This window comes from Monodelphis domestica, chromosome 1, assembly GCF_027887165.1.
Source record: "Monodelphis domestica isolate mMonDom1 chromosome 1, mMonDom1.pri, whole genome shotgun sequence".
NCBI lineage: Eukaryota > Metazoa > Chordata > Mammalia > Didelphimorphia > Didelphidae > Monodelphis > Monodelphis domestica.
This window is the reverse complement of record NC_077227.1, coordinates 164,321,895-164,339,155: the sequence shown is the minus strand read 5'-3', so window position 1 is coordinate 164,339,155 and position 17,261 is coordinate 164,321,895. Positions and strand designations below refer to the sequence as shown.

At 35.8% G+C, this 17,261-nt stretch overlaps 1 protein-coding gene across 1 annotated transcript in view; it reads right to left on the bottom strand.

Moving 5' to 3' along the window:
* THSD4 (thrombospondin type 1 domain containing 4) overlaps nt 1-17,261 on the bottom strand; it is a 995,684-nt gene that overhangs the window by 882,890 nt on the left and 95,533 nt on the right. Inside the window, exon 3 of the mRNA XM_007479653.3 lies at nt 10,120-10,189. Within this exon, the coding sequence (XP_007479715.2) occupies nt 10,120-10,189 (70 nt within the window). The remainder of the gene's footprint in view (nt 1-10,119; nt 10,190-17,261) is intronic.

Here is a 17,261-nt window from a genome sequence, read left to right as displayed (position 1 = left end):
GCAGTAAGTTACTGTCTCTGTGCTTCTTCCTTGTGTCTTCCATTATTCATCTGAAGAATGTGTAAAAGAAATGGGTGCCCCTGAGCAAAGAGGATTTTTTTTTTCAGCTGCTGATTGTCATGGAAGCATTGACCTGCTCCATTTTTGCCTTGAGCTGTTTTACCCCTCCTTTGGCTACTTGGTGATGCCCTGATTGCCTGGGAGATTACCATATTGGTTCTAAGTTTAGTACAGCTTTAATCCTACTGCAGCTCAGAACTCCCAAGCTCAAGGGATCCACTAAGCTCAGAGAATTGGTGTAGACATGCAAAGAGTATTATATATTATTATATATTAGTCATTTAAAACTTTCCTGACAGTGTGCATTTTTTATGATTGACAATGGCAGTATCCATAAATTGCTCCTCTGAGCATGGTCAATTTTTTCCCTGACCTTTGATCATCATGTTTCCAAATGAAACCACTGAGAAACCTTTTAAAATGTGTGTATAGAAGCATGTATGTATAAACACAGTTTGCTAAAAGTCTTATGGTTACTCAAAACTGTTGACTTTTCAACCTTTTGTGACAGTGCTAATGTTACTGAAGCTACAGCAAGAAAGGGGGCAAAAAGCCTGGAATGCTTCTTGCATGAACTTGACCATGGCCTTCTCCACTTGTTTCCACAAAGAGCTTGTTAAAATGGGCAGGACCTTCTAATATATAAATATATACTTGACCATCCTCGGAGCATTTAGAAATATATTCTCTGTCTGACATAATATACAAAACATGGAGTTTCTTCAGAACAACTTGCAGCATGGAAATACTTCCATATGCTAGAAGATTGCCTCATCGTGTTGCTGAGGGGAAAGAAAAAGAAGAATGTACTTTAGTAGAAAACTAGCACATAAAAATATTGAACTACAGCATGTCTTTGGAGTTAACTACCACTTAAAGCTAACTATGAACAACTCCCAAACCTCATTCCACTGATAAGATTAGGTCAAGGATTTTTATCACAAAAGTTCAAATCAGGAGGAATTCAATTAATATCCTCCAATGTTACAAAATGATGATAATGCAGCCGAAAAGTATTGCTATTCTCAACATAGACAAATTCTTAACTCTTACCTTTCAACTAAGAAGTATATGTTATTTCAGCTCCTCTGTGGTTCTCAAGGATTCAGGGCCAGGGGGAGTTAGGTTCTGATGTCCTTCAATCTCTACAACTTTTATACTTGCTTTGACTCTTCTCTGCCCTGAGCCTTTTTGTTCAAACAGAGCAATAAGACATTGGTTTCTAATCACTACTGGAAAAATAGATGCAGTAGTTGTATCCACTCCAATGACTCTGAGTCCTTTGAGATCTAGTCAAGAAGACAGTAAGATATCCATCTACTAACCACTAAATCAAAGAGAGTTAGAGGAAGCCCACAAGCAAATAAGAATTGAATCTTTTTGTTATAAAAATAGCAGTGTTTCTTAAAGACAGAAATTTATCTTATTCTTGCAATTAAAAGTTTGTATATTATAACCATAGTATAAAAAATCTGGATGGGGCTTTAGAAAACATTGCATTACTGGACCTCAGGGAAGGCAAACAATAAAAATCTGATACTGTAGATAATTGTATTTATTCTTTCTATTGTAAATATTTAATAATATAAGTTAAAAATTGCAAAAAGAAAGGAAGGGAACAACTATAACATAGTGATACATAGGGGCATCTTAATTGTTATTTTCATCATTTCATTATTTATAGAAATTTCTAAACCAAAATTTCTACTTTAAAAATTTTTTTAAATGACTTCTAGGCTAAGATGGTGACAGAGTAGAAGGAAGGGCCATACACTCCTCACAACCAACTGATACAAAGCACCTCAGAAGGACAAAAATCAAAATCGTATGAGTGAAGGGGCTCTGCCACAGGGCACAGCCTTGAAGGAATGCAGTTTGGGGGTATTTCCATGCTATAAGGGGATAAAACTAAATCTACAAAAGTGCAAGCTGACCACCTCTCACCCACACTGCCTACCACACTAGAGTCAGAGAAAGGGCCTGAGCAATCTCTAAACTCTTGGGAGCTGACTGAGGACACCACAGACTTACCCCTGAGGACAGTACAGGACTTTCATGGTAGGACCTGGGACCTGAGGCTAGGGAGCTGGGATTGTGGAGCTCAGAGAGGAGAGTGACAATGCAGAGACAAGGCAGACCCAGCCTAGCTTTAGCAGAAACAAGGGAAACTAGAAAAATAGTCTCAAGGCAAGACTCTTTAATAAGCCCACTACACCAAGAACAACCTGTACCCCTCACTCAGACTTCTGGCTAAGAAGACAAGATAATATACAGATGGGAAAAAAAACACAGCAATTGCTATGAACACAAAGAAACCACAATCTACAAGTACCAAATGAAATAAACTTCAACAGAAAAAGCCTCTGACCCTGGATAACTACTATGGATAAAATGAGCAGACACAGCAGCAGAGAGCAACAAACAAATCCAAACTTTCAAAAAAAAAAAAAAGGAAATTGGTCACAAGCTCTTGAGGAACCCAAAATGGAGTTCAAGAACCAAGTAAGAAAGATAGAAGAAAAATGGGAAGGAAAGGGAGAAAAAGAAATGAAAGCAATTCAAAAAGAAAATAACAGTGTAAAAGACAGAATCTTCCACTTGGAAAAAGAAGTACAAAAATCACATGAAGTAATTAGCAAACTGGAGCTGAAAACCATGAAAAGCAGGATAGACCAAACCAAAAATGAAAATCAAAAGATCATAGTTGAAAACCAGTCTTTAAAGACTATCATTGGGCAAATAGAATTTGATGATCTCCCAAGACAGCAAGAATTAATAAAGCAAAGCCAAAAGAATGACAAAATAGAAAGAAACATGAAATATCACATTGAAAAGACAACTGACTTTGAAAACAGATCTAGGAGAGACAATTTGAAAATCATAGACCTACCTGAAAACTTAGAAAAAAAAAAATAGAAGCCTTGACATCATACAAGAAAACTCACCTGATATTCTTGAACAAGAGAGCAAAATAGACATTGAAAGAGTCATAGATCACCCTCTACATTATATCCTCAAAAGACAATCATCAGGAATGTAATTTCCAAATTCAAGAGGTTCTAAGCTAAGGAGAAAATATTACAAGAAGCCAGAAAGACAATTCAGATAACAAGGAGCACCAATCAGGATTACACAGGATCTGGCAGCCTCCACACTAAAGGACCACAAAGCTTGGAATGTAATATTCAGAAAGGCAAGAAAATTGGATCTACAACCAAGGATCACCTACCCATCAAAATTGTCTATATACTTCCAGGGGAAAGTATGGGCATTTAACAAAATAGAAGATTTCAAAGTGTTCCTGAATAAAAGACAAGAACTAAATGGAAAATTTGATGTCCAAATACAAAATTCAAGAGAAACATGAAAAGTTAACAAGAAAGAGGAGGGGGAAAAATTTAAAGGCTTCAGTAATGTGAAATTGCTTAATATTCCTATATGGAGAAATGATATTTGTAACTCTCAAAAATTCTTTTCACTATCATAGTAAATAGAAGAATTATTCATAGGCAGAAGTTTAGATAATAAGTGGTTTAAGATGGTGAGTAAATTTCTTAAAAAGGGAGGGGGAATAGAATATGGAACCAAGAGAAACTTGAAGGAAGAAGAAAAAAAAGATAAATTATACCACATAAAGATGTGCATGGGAGGGGATGGGGAAGAATAATACTATTATAAGAAGGAAAGGAAGAGAGTAGTAACAGGTAATACTTAAACCTTACTCTCAGTGGAATCAATTCTGAGAGAGAAGAACATCTAAATCCATTGGGGTATCAAATTCTATCTTACTTTACAGGGAAGTTGAGAGGGTAAAACTAGGGTGGGGTGGGGAGAGGGGCAGGGAGTATCAAAAGGGAGGGGAAAGAGGGAGAGAGTAATTTAATAGACCTTAAAGAAAAATAAGAGGGGAATAAGAAGGAAAGGGTGGGAAGGAAAGTAAAATAAGGATGGGGAATAGGGGAAATGATTAAAATCAAAACACTGATGTAAAAGTAAATAGTGAAAGAAGAAAGAGCAGGATTAAAAGACAAAATCAAAATGATGGAAAATACACAAGTGGTAATCATAACTCTGAATGTGAATGGGATGAAATCACGCATAAAACAGAAGCAAAGAGCAGAATGGATTAGAAACCAAAAATCTACCATATATTGTCCAGAAGAAATACACATGAGACAGATAGACACACACAGGGTAAAGGTAATAGGCTGGAGCAAAATTTATTGGGCATCAACTGAGAAAAAGAAGGCAGGAGACACAATTATGATATCTGATAAGCCAAAGTAAAAATAGATCTGATTAAAAGGGATGGGGAAGGTAATTGCATCCTGATAAAAGGCAGTATAGACAAAGAAAAAATATCAGTATTCAACATGTATGCACCAAATGGTATAGCACCCAGATCTTTAAAGGAGAAAGTATTGGAGCTTAACAAGGAAAGAGATAGTAAAACCATACTAGAGGGAGACCTAAACATTCCTCTATCAGATCTAGATAAATCAAACCAAAAAATAAATAAATAAATAAAAAAGTGGTAAGATGTGAATGAAATCTTGGGAAAATTAGAGTTAATAGAAACTGGAGAAAAGTGAACAGGGATAAAAAGGAATATACCTTCTTTTCAGCAGCACATGGTACATTCACAAAGATTGACCATGTACTAGGGCATAAAAACATGGCAAAAAATGCAAAAAAAAAGAAGAAATAATAAATGCAACATTTTCAAATCATAATACAATAAAAATTATAATAAGTAAGGTACATGGAGAGACAAGTAAAAAATAATTCAAAATTAAATAATATGATTCTCCAAAAATGGGTTGGTTAAAGAACAAAGTATAGAAACAAATAATAATTTCATTTAAGACAATGACAATGAGTAGACATCATAACAAAATCTATGGAAGTACTCAGGGAAAAATTTATATCCATGAATGCATATATCAATAAATGAAAGAGGGAAGAAATCAGTGAATTGGGCATGCAAATTAAAAAGCAGAAAGAGAACAAATTTAAAATCCCCAGATAAAAACTAAATAGGAAATCCTAAAAATCAAAGGAGAAATTAATAAAATTGAAAGTAAAATAATTATTGAATTAATAAATAAGACTAGGAGCTGGTACTTTGGGAAAAAAAATAAAATAGACAAAGTACTGGTTAATCTAGTTTTTGAAAAAAGGAAAGAAGAAAACCAAATTAACAGTATCAAGGATGAAAAGAGCAACCTCACCTCTAATGAAGAGAAAATTAAGGAAATCATTAAAAAACAATTATGCCCAATTATATGGCAATAAATATGGCAATCTAGGTGATGTGGATGAATATTTACAAAAATATAAATTGCCTAGATTAACTGAAGAGGAAAAGAATACTTAAATAATCCCATATCAGAAAAAGAAATTAAACAAGCCATCAAAGAACTCCCTAAGAAAAAATCCCCAGGGCCAGATGGATTCACAAGTGAATTCTACCAAACATTTAAAGAACAACTAATCCCAATACTTTGAAAACTATTTGACAAAATAAACAAAGAAGGAGTTTTACCAAATTCCTTTTATGACACAAATATGGTACTGATTCCAAAGCTAGGCAGACCAAAAACAGAGAAAGAAAACTACAGGCCAAGCTCCTTAATAACCATAGATGCAAAAGTCTTAAATAGAATACTAGCAAAAAGATTCTAGCAAGTGATCACAAGGATTATTCATTATGACCAGGTAGGATTTATACCAGGAATGCAAAGATGGTTCATGTAAATGACCATATCAACAACCAAAACAACAGAAATCACATGATTATTTCAATAGATGCAGAAAAGTCTTTGACAAAATACAACACTCATTCCTGTTGAAAACACTAGAAAATATAGAAAAGTGGACCTTTCCTAAAAATAATAAACAGTATATACCTAAAAACCATCATCAAGAGTCATCTGCAATGGGGATAAGTTAGAAGCCTTCCCAATAATATCAGGAGTGAAGCAAGGATGCCCATTATCACTTCTATTATTTAACATTGTACTAGAAACACTAGCAGTAGCAATTAGAGAAGGAAAAGAAATTGAAGGGATTAAAACTAGGCAATAAGTAGGCTAAACTCTCATTCTTCGCAGATGATAGAATGGTCTATTTAAAGAATCTTAGAGAATCAACTTAAAAGCTAGTGGAAATCATCAACAACTTTAGCAAAGTTGCAGAATACAAAATAAACACACATAAATCATCAGCATTTTTATACATTTCCAACACAACTCAGAAGCAAGAGTTAGAAAGAGAAATGCCATTTAAAATCACCCTAGACAATATGAAATATTTAGGAATCTATTTGTCAAGACAAACACAGGAATTATATGAACACAACTAAAAAACTCCACACAATTACAACTAGATCTAAATAATTGGAAAAAGATAAATTGCTCATGGATAGGATGAGCTAACATAATAAAAATTACAATCCTACCTAAACTAATTTACTTATTCAGTGCCATACCATTTAACTATCAAAAAACGTTTTATAGAATTTGAAAAAATTATAACAAAATTAATTTGGAAGAATAAAAGATCACAAATACCAAGGGAAATAATGGGAAAAAATATGAAGGATGGGGGCCTACTAATACCAGATCTTAAACTGTATTATAAAGCAGTGGTCATCAAAACACTATGTTACTGGCAAAGAGACAAAAGGGAGGATCAATGAACTAGACTGGGAGTAAACATCCTCAGCAAGATAGTATGCAATAAATCCCAGCTTTTTGGACAAGAACCCACTGTTTGACAAAAACTGCTGGGAAAATTGGAAAATAGTATGGAAGAGATTAGGTCTAGATCAACATCTCACCCCCTATACCAAGATAAATTCAGAATGGATAAATGACTTAAACAAAAAGAAGAAAACTATAAGTGAATTAGAAGAACATAGAATAGTATATCTGTCAGATCTACAGGAAAGGAAAGATTTTAAGACCAAGCAAGAGATAGAGACTATTACAAATATAAAATGAATTATTGTGATTACATTGAATTAAAAAAGTTTTGTACAAACAAAACTAAAAAAAAAAAACAGAAACCAAAACTAGAAGGGAAGTAACAAATAGGGGGAAAATCTTTATAATGAAAACCTCTAACAAAGGTCTAATTTCTCAAAATGTATAAGGAACTAAATCAATTGTACAAAAGAATTAAGCCATTTCCCAATTGATAAATGGGCAAGGGACATGAACAGGCAGTTTTCAGATAAAGAAATCAAAACTATCAATAAGCAAATGAAAAAGTATTCTAAATCCCTTATAATTAGAGAAATATAAATCAAAACAACTCTGAGGTACCACCTCATACCTAGCAGATTGGCCAATATGACAACAAAGGAAAGTAATAAATGTTGGAGGGGATGTAACAAAATTGGGACACTAATGCATATCTTATGTTGTGAATTGATCCAACCATTCTGAAAGGCAATTTGGAACTATGCCCAAAGGGTTTTAAATGACTCCCTGCTCTTTGATCCAGCCATACCCCTGCTGGGTTTGTACTCCAAAGAGATAATAAGGACAAATATGTATACAAAAATATTTATAGCCACGCTCTTCTTGGTAGCCAAAAAGTGGGAAATGAGGGGATGCTCTTATATTGGAGAATGACCAAACAAATTGTGGTATCTGTTGGTGATGGAATATTATTGTGCTAAAAAGAACAAAGGACTGGAGGAATTCCATGTGAACTGGAATGACCTCTAGGAATTGATGCAGAGGAACAGAACCAGGAGATCATTGTACATAGAGGCTGATACGCTGTGGCATAATCAAATGTGATGGACTTCTCTCAATGATACAGGACAATTCTGAGGGACTTATGAGAAAGAACACTATCTACATCTAGAGAAAGAACTGTGGGAGTAGAAAAACAGAAGAAAATAATTTCCTTGATCATATGGTTCGATGGGGATTTGATTGGGGATGTTGACTTTAAATGATCACTCTGTTGCAAATATTCATAAAAGGAAATATGTCTTGATTACATGTCTTGATACATGTAAAGCCTAGCTAAATTCATCATTGGCTATGGAAGTGGGGAGGGAGAAGATGAGGTGAAAATATGAATCATGTAACTATGGAAAAATTAAAATAAAATAAAAAATACTCTGAAAAAAAAGCTGCTTTTGGTGGGAGGGAGGAAGGATGATGGAAGGCATTCTAGGATTTTTGTATAGGCCTTCATCTGACTTAATATTGACATTTAAAGAAATTAACAGGCTAGTAAAGTGAACCAATTTACATATGTAATAGTTGAACTGACAACAATCAAAACTCAAACACCATGTGGCTATTAAGACCAACAACATCAAAATGGCAAAATAATAAGCAATGCAAAACTTGATTTCTGAACTAAAAGCTACATTTTTTTCTTTTCTGATACATGAGACTAAATAGAAAATCAAAGAAGTATGTGTGAAGTGGGACCACCCCACATATTTGGAGCCTGAAATCCTCCAAAAGTATCTGAACCCTGAGCAGAGGCCAGTAGGAGATATTTGCCTTGTTCTAGTGAAAAGGGCAGTGATTAGAGCTGTGGGAGTAGGCAAGTCACTTAACCCTGTTTGCCTCAGTTTCCTCATCTATAAAATGAGTTGGAGAAAGAAACGGCAAACCATTCCAATATCTTTGCCAAGAAAACTTCAAATGAGGTTGTAAAGAGTCAGGCATAACTGAAATATGACTAAATAACAAGGAAAATGAAAATTGCATGTTGTCCACGAGTCTAAAAGTCATTAGGATGGACAAATCAAATATCAAGTTTTCATAAAAGTTGCAAGCACAGTGTGAAGGTCAATCCTAAGCAATATTAAGAGGTAGACAAACTTTGTCTTCTTTGTCTTCATATACCCAATGTCCCATTTCTGTGCCTTTTTTCACACCTTAATGATCCTACCCTTCCCTCTTAGGGTATTCAGTACCATCCTCATTACCACTGTAATAGCAATTTCAACATTACTACCTTTTATGGTTTACAAAGCACTTTCCTCACATACAAAAACAAAAACAAACAAACAATAGTGCAATTATGTTATTGTATCCATCCTAGAAAAATCTGAAACTCAGAGAGGCTAAGATTTGCCCATGATCACATAGTTATGTTGGGTCAGAACTGAAATAGGAACTTCAATCTCAAATCCAATACTCATTCTATAAGTCAATCACATGTTATATTTATATATGTTGTGTCTTCCTCCACTTCCCCACCCTCCAATAAACTCTAGGAGGGCAGCATAGTTCAGTAATGCTGGATCTGAAAGTCCCAGTCCTGGCTCTGTCTTTTACTACCTAGTGATGCTAGGCATATTATTTCACCTCTCCTCCACATCATCTGGGAAATGAGAACTAGACTAAATGATCCTTCCAGTTCTAAATCTTTGATTTTGGGTTTTCATCTTATGTTTTCATTTTTGCATTCCTAATACCTATAAGAGTTTCTGATATTTCATAGATTCTTAATAAAAGCTTGTTGAATTGAATTGAATTCCATTACTCCCTTTATCTCTATTTCTCATCCATCAAAGGTCTACTCAAAGGAATGGTTGCCTAAAGTTGATTTACTCTGAGACATTAGTAAGTGAGAAGTCATAATCTGTTACTCTTTCAGAAAGATAAAACTTCCTTGAGTCTTAGAGGACTTAATCTAAAATAAAAATAAATGAAGCAGTGGCTTCCATGAGTTAAGGGGAAGTATTTTTGAACTCAGGTGGGGCTTTCCCAGAACATCTGGAATCATACCAAGCATGCTGACTCTGCCTACTTGTCAAGCTAGAACTGTTTCCAAACCTGAGAGTTTTTCTTCCCAAGATCCAGAGAGATCAGTAAGATATGGATAAGGAAAACCTGTCAGGATAAGTGAGCTCTTTCTTTCCTCTTTCTGGTTAATACCTCCATTTGAATCTAAAATACTGGGAAGATGATTATTAGAAGGTAACATTAATGGCCAAAGTGGAGGGGGAATAGTGACATGACATGAGTAAACACAAATTTCTGCCACAGAAGAATCCTGTGAGCTTCTAAGGCTTACCTTTCTGTGCTCAGTGGAAGGCTGAGGGAGAACAAGCTGGAATCCAAACAGCAGAAGAGAGCCAAGGATTCTAAGAAAGGAAAAACAGCAACACATCTGTATATGCTTCAGGTATTAAAGAAACAATGGCGCAGTCTCCCTCCTGAACTGAAAACAAATGAAATGCTTCCAAACTGATACCAGGATGTGGTCCACTGAGAACATGGTGTACAGCCAAGAGTCTGGATATTACAGAAACAAACGTTGTAGTGGGTTTTTTTATGGCAGATTTCCCATCTTAAGCCTCTAAAGTTTTCACAGGTACCCTCTCTTCCCATCCTCAGTACTAAGGTGTTTTACATATGTTCTTGGTCAGTAAGCAGCTAAACTAAAGCCATGATGGAATCACAGAGCTGGAAGAGTACATATTATAACTTAATAGCCCTGAAAAGTGGTAATCCATCCTTTGCTTAAAGGGCCTGTACAAAGACAGCTAGGTGACTCAGTAGATAGTTTTCTTGGCAAACTGGAATGATTTGCCATTTCCTTCTTCAGCTCATTTTACAGATAAGGAAACTGAGACAAATAGGGTTAAATGACTTGCCTAGAGTCTCAAAGCTAATAAAGATTTGAGGCCATATTTGAACTCAGATGGATGTCTTCCTGATTCTAGGTCCAGCATTCTATCCATTTTGCCACCTAGATGCCTACTTGGCACATAATCACATAATAAGCTCTTAAATGTTGGTTTCCTTCCTTCCTTTTTTTCTTCCTTCCAAGTCTCTAGACTAAACATCTCCAGTTTCTATAACTGGTCCTCCTACCCTATCAACTTCAGGCTTTTCAACAATGAAAATGACCTTCTTTAGATACTCTCCATTTTCTCATTATCCTTCCTAAGATATGACTCAGAGAACTGAACTCAATACTTACAATATAGTTTTTATCAGGGATGAGAATGGCAGCATTATCACCACCACCATAGATCTATACACTAAAAATTAGTCATTTTTTTGGCATTGTTTTTTTTTTGGGAGGGGGGGTTGCTATTATATAATATTATTGGATCAGAATTTGTATTCTATTCATGATTTTTTAACCAGATCTCCACATGTCTTGTGAAATGGATTTTAAGTTTTAACATTTCTCTCTATCAAATTTCATCTTCATATATTCAATACAATGTTCTTCACTGCTGAGATTGGGTTTTGAGGTTCATTTGAGGACCCAGGGAGATAATATATAATGTGTATTGCAAACATTAAAGTGCTATTTAAATGCTAATAATTATTATGATAATGATCTAGTTCAAGACATTCTTAAATAGTTTCCTTCACTAACTAGTGGCCATCTAAACTCTAGATAAATATCTCCTGGAACCAGGAAGCCGGAACCAGGAACTGAAAGGCTTCCATAAAACAATCAGTCCTGGAAAACTCAAGGTACTTTCCAATTGTTGTATTTCAAGACCTGCCTCAGCTTAGCTATAAAATAAAAAACAAAACTACGTCAAGCCAGTTTAAATTATTGGATCAAAACAGTAGAAGGGTTAGAGGATACCTTTTGTTGTTCAGTCATTTCAATCATTTCCAATTCTTCATGACCCTGTTTGGGATTTTCAAGGAAGAGAGACTAGAGTAGTTTGTCAGTTTTACAGATGAGAAAACTATAAAACAAAAGGGGTTAAGTGATTTGCCCAGGGTCACACAACTAGTAAGTGTCTGAGGTCAGGTTTGAACTGAGGGAGATGAGTCTTCCTGACTTCAAGCCTGGCACTCTATCCACTGAGAAAATGGCTAGTGTTTACCAATGGCTCCACTTGGAATCCAGTCTGTAAGCATTTATTATCCATGCCTTACATTGTACTAGCCACACCAATGGTCTTAAACAGAAATCCTGATCCTTGTCCTGGAGTAGTCATTAATTATTTTGAGATTAGATATTTAGAAACAATTAAAGAACGATAACATGAAACTCATATATTACTTCTCTCTATATGCACAAATGGAAGAATTCAAAGAAGGAAAAGACAAAGCAGTCTTTATTGGCCAATAATAATAACTGACCTGTAATGTTTTATAGTTTTCAAAGAACTTTCTACACATATTTCATTTGATCCTCACAAAATATTATTCTCAGATTAGAAAAGAAGAAATTGAGACTCAGAAAGATCAGAGAATAGAGGCAGAGAACAGACCATTAAAATTGCTTGCAGAAAGTAGCAAAGAATAACTTAATAGGCACATCAGCAGAGAGAAGCATGGCAAAATGAGAAGAGCAAAAAAGGTGCTGGTGGCTCATTGGTAAAAATAGCTCAAATTGCAATGATATACCAAAGGACAAAGGTGGATCTACAAGAGTAACAAGCAGCATCATTAGTGGCAGACAAGGACTTTGGTAATGACACCGCTTTGGAAACATAGTATGCCATGTTTTGCCTCAATATGTCCCTGAGTCACACATGTTGCTTACATATGTGCTCTACTGGGGTGGACGGTGGGAGCAACTAGGTGGCTTAATGGATTGAGAGTCAGGCCCAGAGATGGGAAGTCTTGGGTTCAAATCTGGACCTCAGACACTTCCTAGCTGTATGACCCTGGACAAGTGACAACTCCCATTGCCTAGCCCTTACTACTCTTCTGCCATGGAACCAATACACAGTACTGATTCTAAGTAAGGGTTTAAAAACAAAACAAAGCATGTGCTCCTCCAACTGTGTTCATTAGTTAACACATTTTCCTTGAGTTTTTGCTTTTTCACTGTAGTGATGTGGCAACCTGTAGAAGAACCTATCCCTGTATGTAGAAAAAGAATCTAGCTTGTGGTTTATTTTACAACATTAATTAAATGTATTTTGCTTTTAATCAATATTTTCTTATGTTAGCTGGCTAAAGAAACACAATGGTGAACTACTGAATGGATCTTCTTTTGCTTTGAACAATGCCATTTTGAATGTATACTGACCACAAAATATATTAAGCCTGGTATGCCTTTCAAGGAATTCATTCACAAAGAAGAATGTATGTTATGAGGATGTTCTTTTCCTTGGAGAACTTATCCATAGATACCGTTTGTAACTACCAACCTTGCCGATTCATTCCACAGAGATTTTTTTTAAACCCTTACCTTCTACCTTAGAATAAATACTGTGTATCGGTTCAAAGGCAGAAAAGTGGTAAGGACTAGGCAATGGGGGCTAAGTGACTTGCCCAGGGATTTGAACCTAGGATCTCCCATATCTAGGCCTAGCTCTTAATCCACTCAATTCTGGACAAGGGGTAAATAGGAATCTTGGGCAAAAGCATGAAACTGCTGAGCTCCTGCAGATAAGATTTGAAAAAACATGTAGAATGGGGACAGCTGGGTAGCTCAGTGGATTGAGAGCTAGGCCTAGAGACAGGAGGTCTTAGGTTCAAATCTGGCCTCAGACGCTTCCCAGCTGTGTGACCCTGGGCAAGTCACTTGACCCCCATTGCCTAGCCCTTACCACTCTTCTGCCTTGGAGCCAATATACACTATTGACTCCAAGATGGATGATAAGGGTTTTAATTTTTTAAAAAATGTAGAATAAGGAAAAAAGAGAAGGTTGGACAGATAGGCAGAAAAAGCATACAGAGCATTGGAGTTAGAGAAGAGATAGACACAAAGTTAAACATAGAAAGACAGAGAAATAGAGATAAAGAAAAACAGAGTTCAAGCTATAAACTAGTATGCTTGACTTTGATTTCAGGCAATATTACAAAATATACTATTATGGAGGAAATTTGTGAATGTTTGGAAAGAGATATGAAGCAATGATCACTGATAGCCAATATCACTTCATCAAGAGTAGGTCATGGCAGACTAATTTCATTGTCTCCTTCACTATATTGCTAAATCCTTGGGACTGTCTTTTGCCTTTCTCTGTATCCTCAGTTCTTAGCACAATGACTGACATATAGTAGCAATTTAATAAATACCTGATTGAGTAGGTGATCAGGGGAATGGAATAGACACAATAAAATAGGATTTGGCAGAGACATCTGAAAACATTTCCCATGATACTCTTGGGGACAAGATGAAAGGACTAAGGGCTAAGTAATTATAGGATTAGGAGAATTTGTAACAGAAAACTGTACTTCTACTGTGCTATTTGACATTTTTTACCGGTAACTTGGATGAATGGACAGCAAAACAGCAAATGTCAAAAAATTTGGAGCAATAGCTATCATGTTGGGCAAAAGAGTCAGGATGAGAAGAAAGGTCTTTACAGGTAAGAATAGATCTAGCAGTGGTGGAGACCAGGAAAGATCACTTACAGAAGGTAAGATTTTGGCAAAGAATGGAAACTAAGAGGATACCCATCAAGTGGGGTATGGCTAAACAAGTTGTGGCATATGACTGATGGACAACTCCTGCATGGTAAGAAATGACAAGGAGACTATTTTTTTTTTAATGGAAAGAGAGGCAGCTAGATGACTCAGTAGATAGAGTCAAGCCTGGAGATAGGTCCTGGGTTCAAATGTAGAATTAGACACTTCTTAAGCCATGTGGCCCTGGGTAAATCACTTAACCCCAATTGCCTACCCCTTAACTACGTTTTTGTCTTGGAACTGATACTTTGTATCAATTCTAAGACACAAAGTAAGGATTTTTTTAAAAAACATAGAAAGACCTACATGAAATCATGAAGAGTGAAACAAGCAGAACCAAGAGAACATTATATAAGGCAACAAAACTACTGTTTGAAAAATGGCTTATGTATGAACATTGCCAGAGAAAGAACTGATAAATAGAAATAAGCTAGGCATAGTTTTATATATACATATTTCTTTTTGTTAAATGATGCCTTTTCTAGTGCAGAGAGGGAAGAGAGATAGGGAGTTAATTCCTTTTACACCTTTCAATGTAACAAACAAATAAATATACATTTTTAAAAAGAAGGCAAGATTTGTGCTGTCTTAAAGAAAGCCAAGGAAACAGGAAGCAGAGGCAAAGGTACACAGCATTCCAGGTGTGGTAAATGGCCAGTGAAAAGAGATAGAGTCAGGAATGGTGTGGTGTGAGAGGAACAGCAAATAGGCCTTGGTAGCTAAATTGTAGCCAGCATAGATGATAAGGAAGACGTGTAAGAATGCTGGAGAGATGGGAAGAGGTCAAGGTGAGATTTTAAAAGACACAGATGAACAGAGACATGAACCAGAATCTTATAGTGTTAGCTTAACTTTTTTTTTTTTGGGGGGGGGGGAATAGAAAAGCAGGTTAATTAAAATATAGATTATTTTTACAGGCATAGTGAGAGATACCACCCCCCCAAATCTTATTCCAATGTCATTGGGGTAAACCTAGGATTTCAAATGTTATAGAATATATGCTCTCTCGGGTCCCATCAAGATAAAAGGGTTCAGTGGAAATAGGTTCTGATCAAGGACACATGTAATACCTAGTGGAATTGCACTTTGGCTACAGGAAGGCCGGGAGAAGGGAAGGGAGGTAAAGAATATGATTCTTGTAACAAAGGAATACTGTTCTAAATTGACTAAAAAATAAATAAATAAAATAAATTATTTTTAAAAAAAAAGATAAAAGCGTTCAGAGCAGCTATGGCTCAATGGATAAAGAGTCAGACCTGGAAACAGAAGGCCCTGTTTCAAATATGACCTCAGACATTTCCTAGCTATGTGACCCTGGACCAGGCACTTAATGCCAATTGCCTATTCTTTACTGCTCTCTTCTGCCTTGGAGCCAATACTTATGTCAGTTCTAAGAAAGAAGGTAAAGGTTTATATATATATATATATTTATATTTATATATATATATATATGTATATATGTATATATGTATATATGTATATATTATATATATATATGCATGCCTAAGAATGAATGAATCATATGTATAGAGAGGCCCAGGTGGATTCCTGTCACCTGAGAATAAGCTTAATTTCAATTATGGGATCTAGATCTGCAAGGAAGATTTTATATAACATTTATGTCAAACTATTCATTTTACAGAAGATGATACTGAAGAATCAGGAAATTAAGTACCTTGCCCCAAATCATGTAGTTAATTTGCAACAGGGTCAGGATACAAACTTAGGCTCTTTGAGTACAAATTGTGTATAGACCCTTTTTAACTACCCAAGTGGTCTCCAAATATTTTCTTTAAGATTAGGAATTCTTTCAGACTTTAGCTCATGAAAAAAAAGATATATACTAAGACACAGAGATAAAGAATTCTTCTTTGATACAGTGTACAATTCCCTTTCCACACTACAAACACGGATTCTTAAAATATCCAAGTTTTAGCTAAGCCCAACAGAATAAGTAGGGAATATATTATGGAAGTTCTTGAATGAGACCTTTAGAGATTAGATTTCATGCACTGGGACATGATCAGAGCTGTGCTCTGGAAAGATTTATTTGTCTACTGCTCTTCTGTCTGGGAACCAATACTTAGTATTGATCCTAAGACAGTAAGAGTTTAAAAAAAAAAAAAGATTTAGCAGTGATATGTAGGCCTAATTTGATTAGAGAGAGACCAGAGATAAAAATGAATCAATTCTGTACAAGAGAACAAGATTTGGAATCAGCAAACCTAAATTTGAGTATTATCTCTGTCACATATGCTATGTGATGTTGAGGAAATCACTTCCCCTATCTAGACCTTGGTTTCCTCATCTGTCAAATGAAAGAGTTGGACTAAATAAACTCTAAGAACTCCTTCAACACTCCAATTTATAATTCTATGATAAATCTAAACTGGATTACTACTGTGAGGGATATGCTCTGTGGGGGATTTGTGACTAGTGCAGTTTATACAAAAAGGACCTGGAGATTTTAATGTACTACAAACTCAGTATGAGTCATCACTGTGGTATATCAACAAAAAAGAAAATGGGACATTAGACTGCTTTAGAAGATAAAAAGTAGAGGACTTCCGGTTAAGATGGTGGCTTAGAGAAAGCTAAAGTTCAGATCTCCGGAAAACCCTTCCCCACCGATCTCAAACTATAAGCTCCTAAGGCGCCGAAATTCAAAACGATCAACAGCACAGACCCTGGGAACCCTCCTCCTGGACCTGGACCCGGTTCAAAAGGTACGGCTCCCCTCAAAAGCCAGAACCCGAGATCACTCGGACCTCAGGGGTAGGAGCGCAAAGTCCAAGGCTCCAGGAAGCCGCA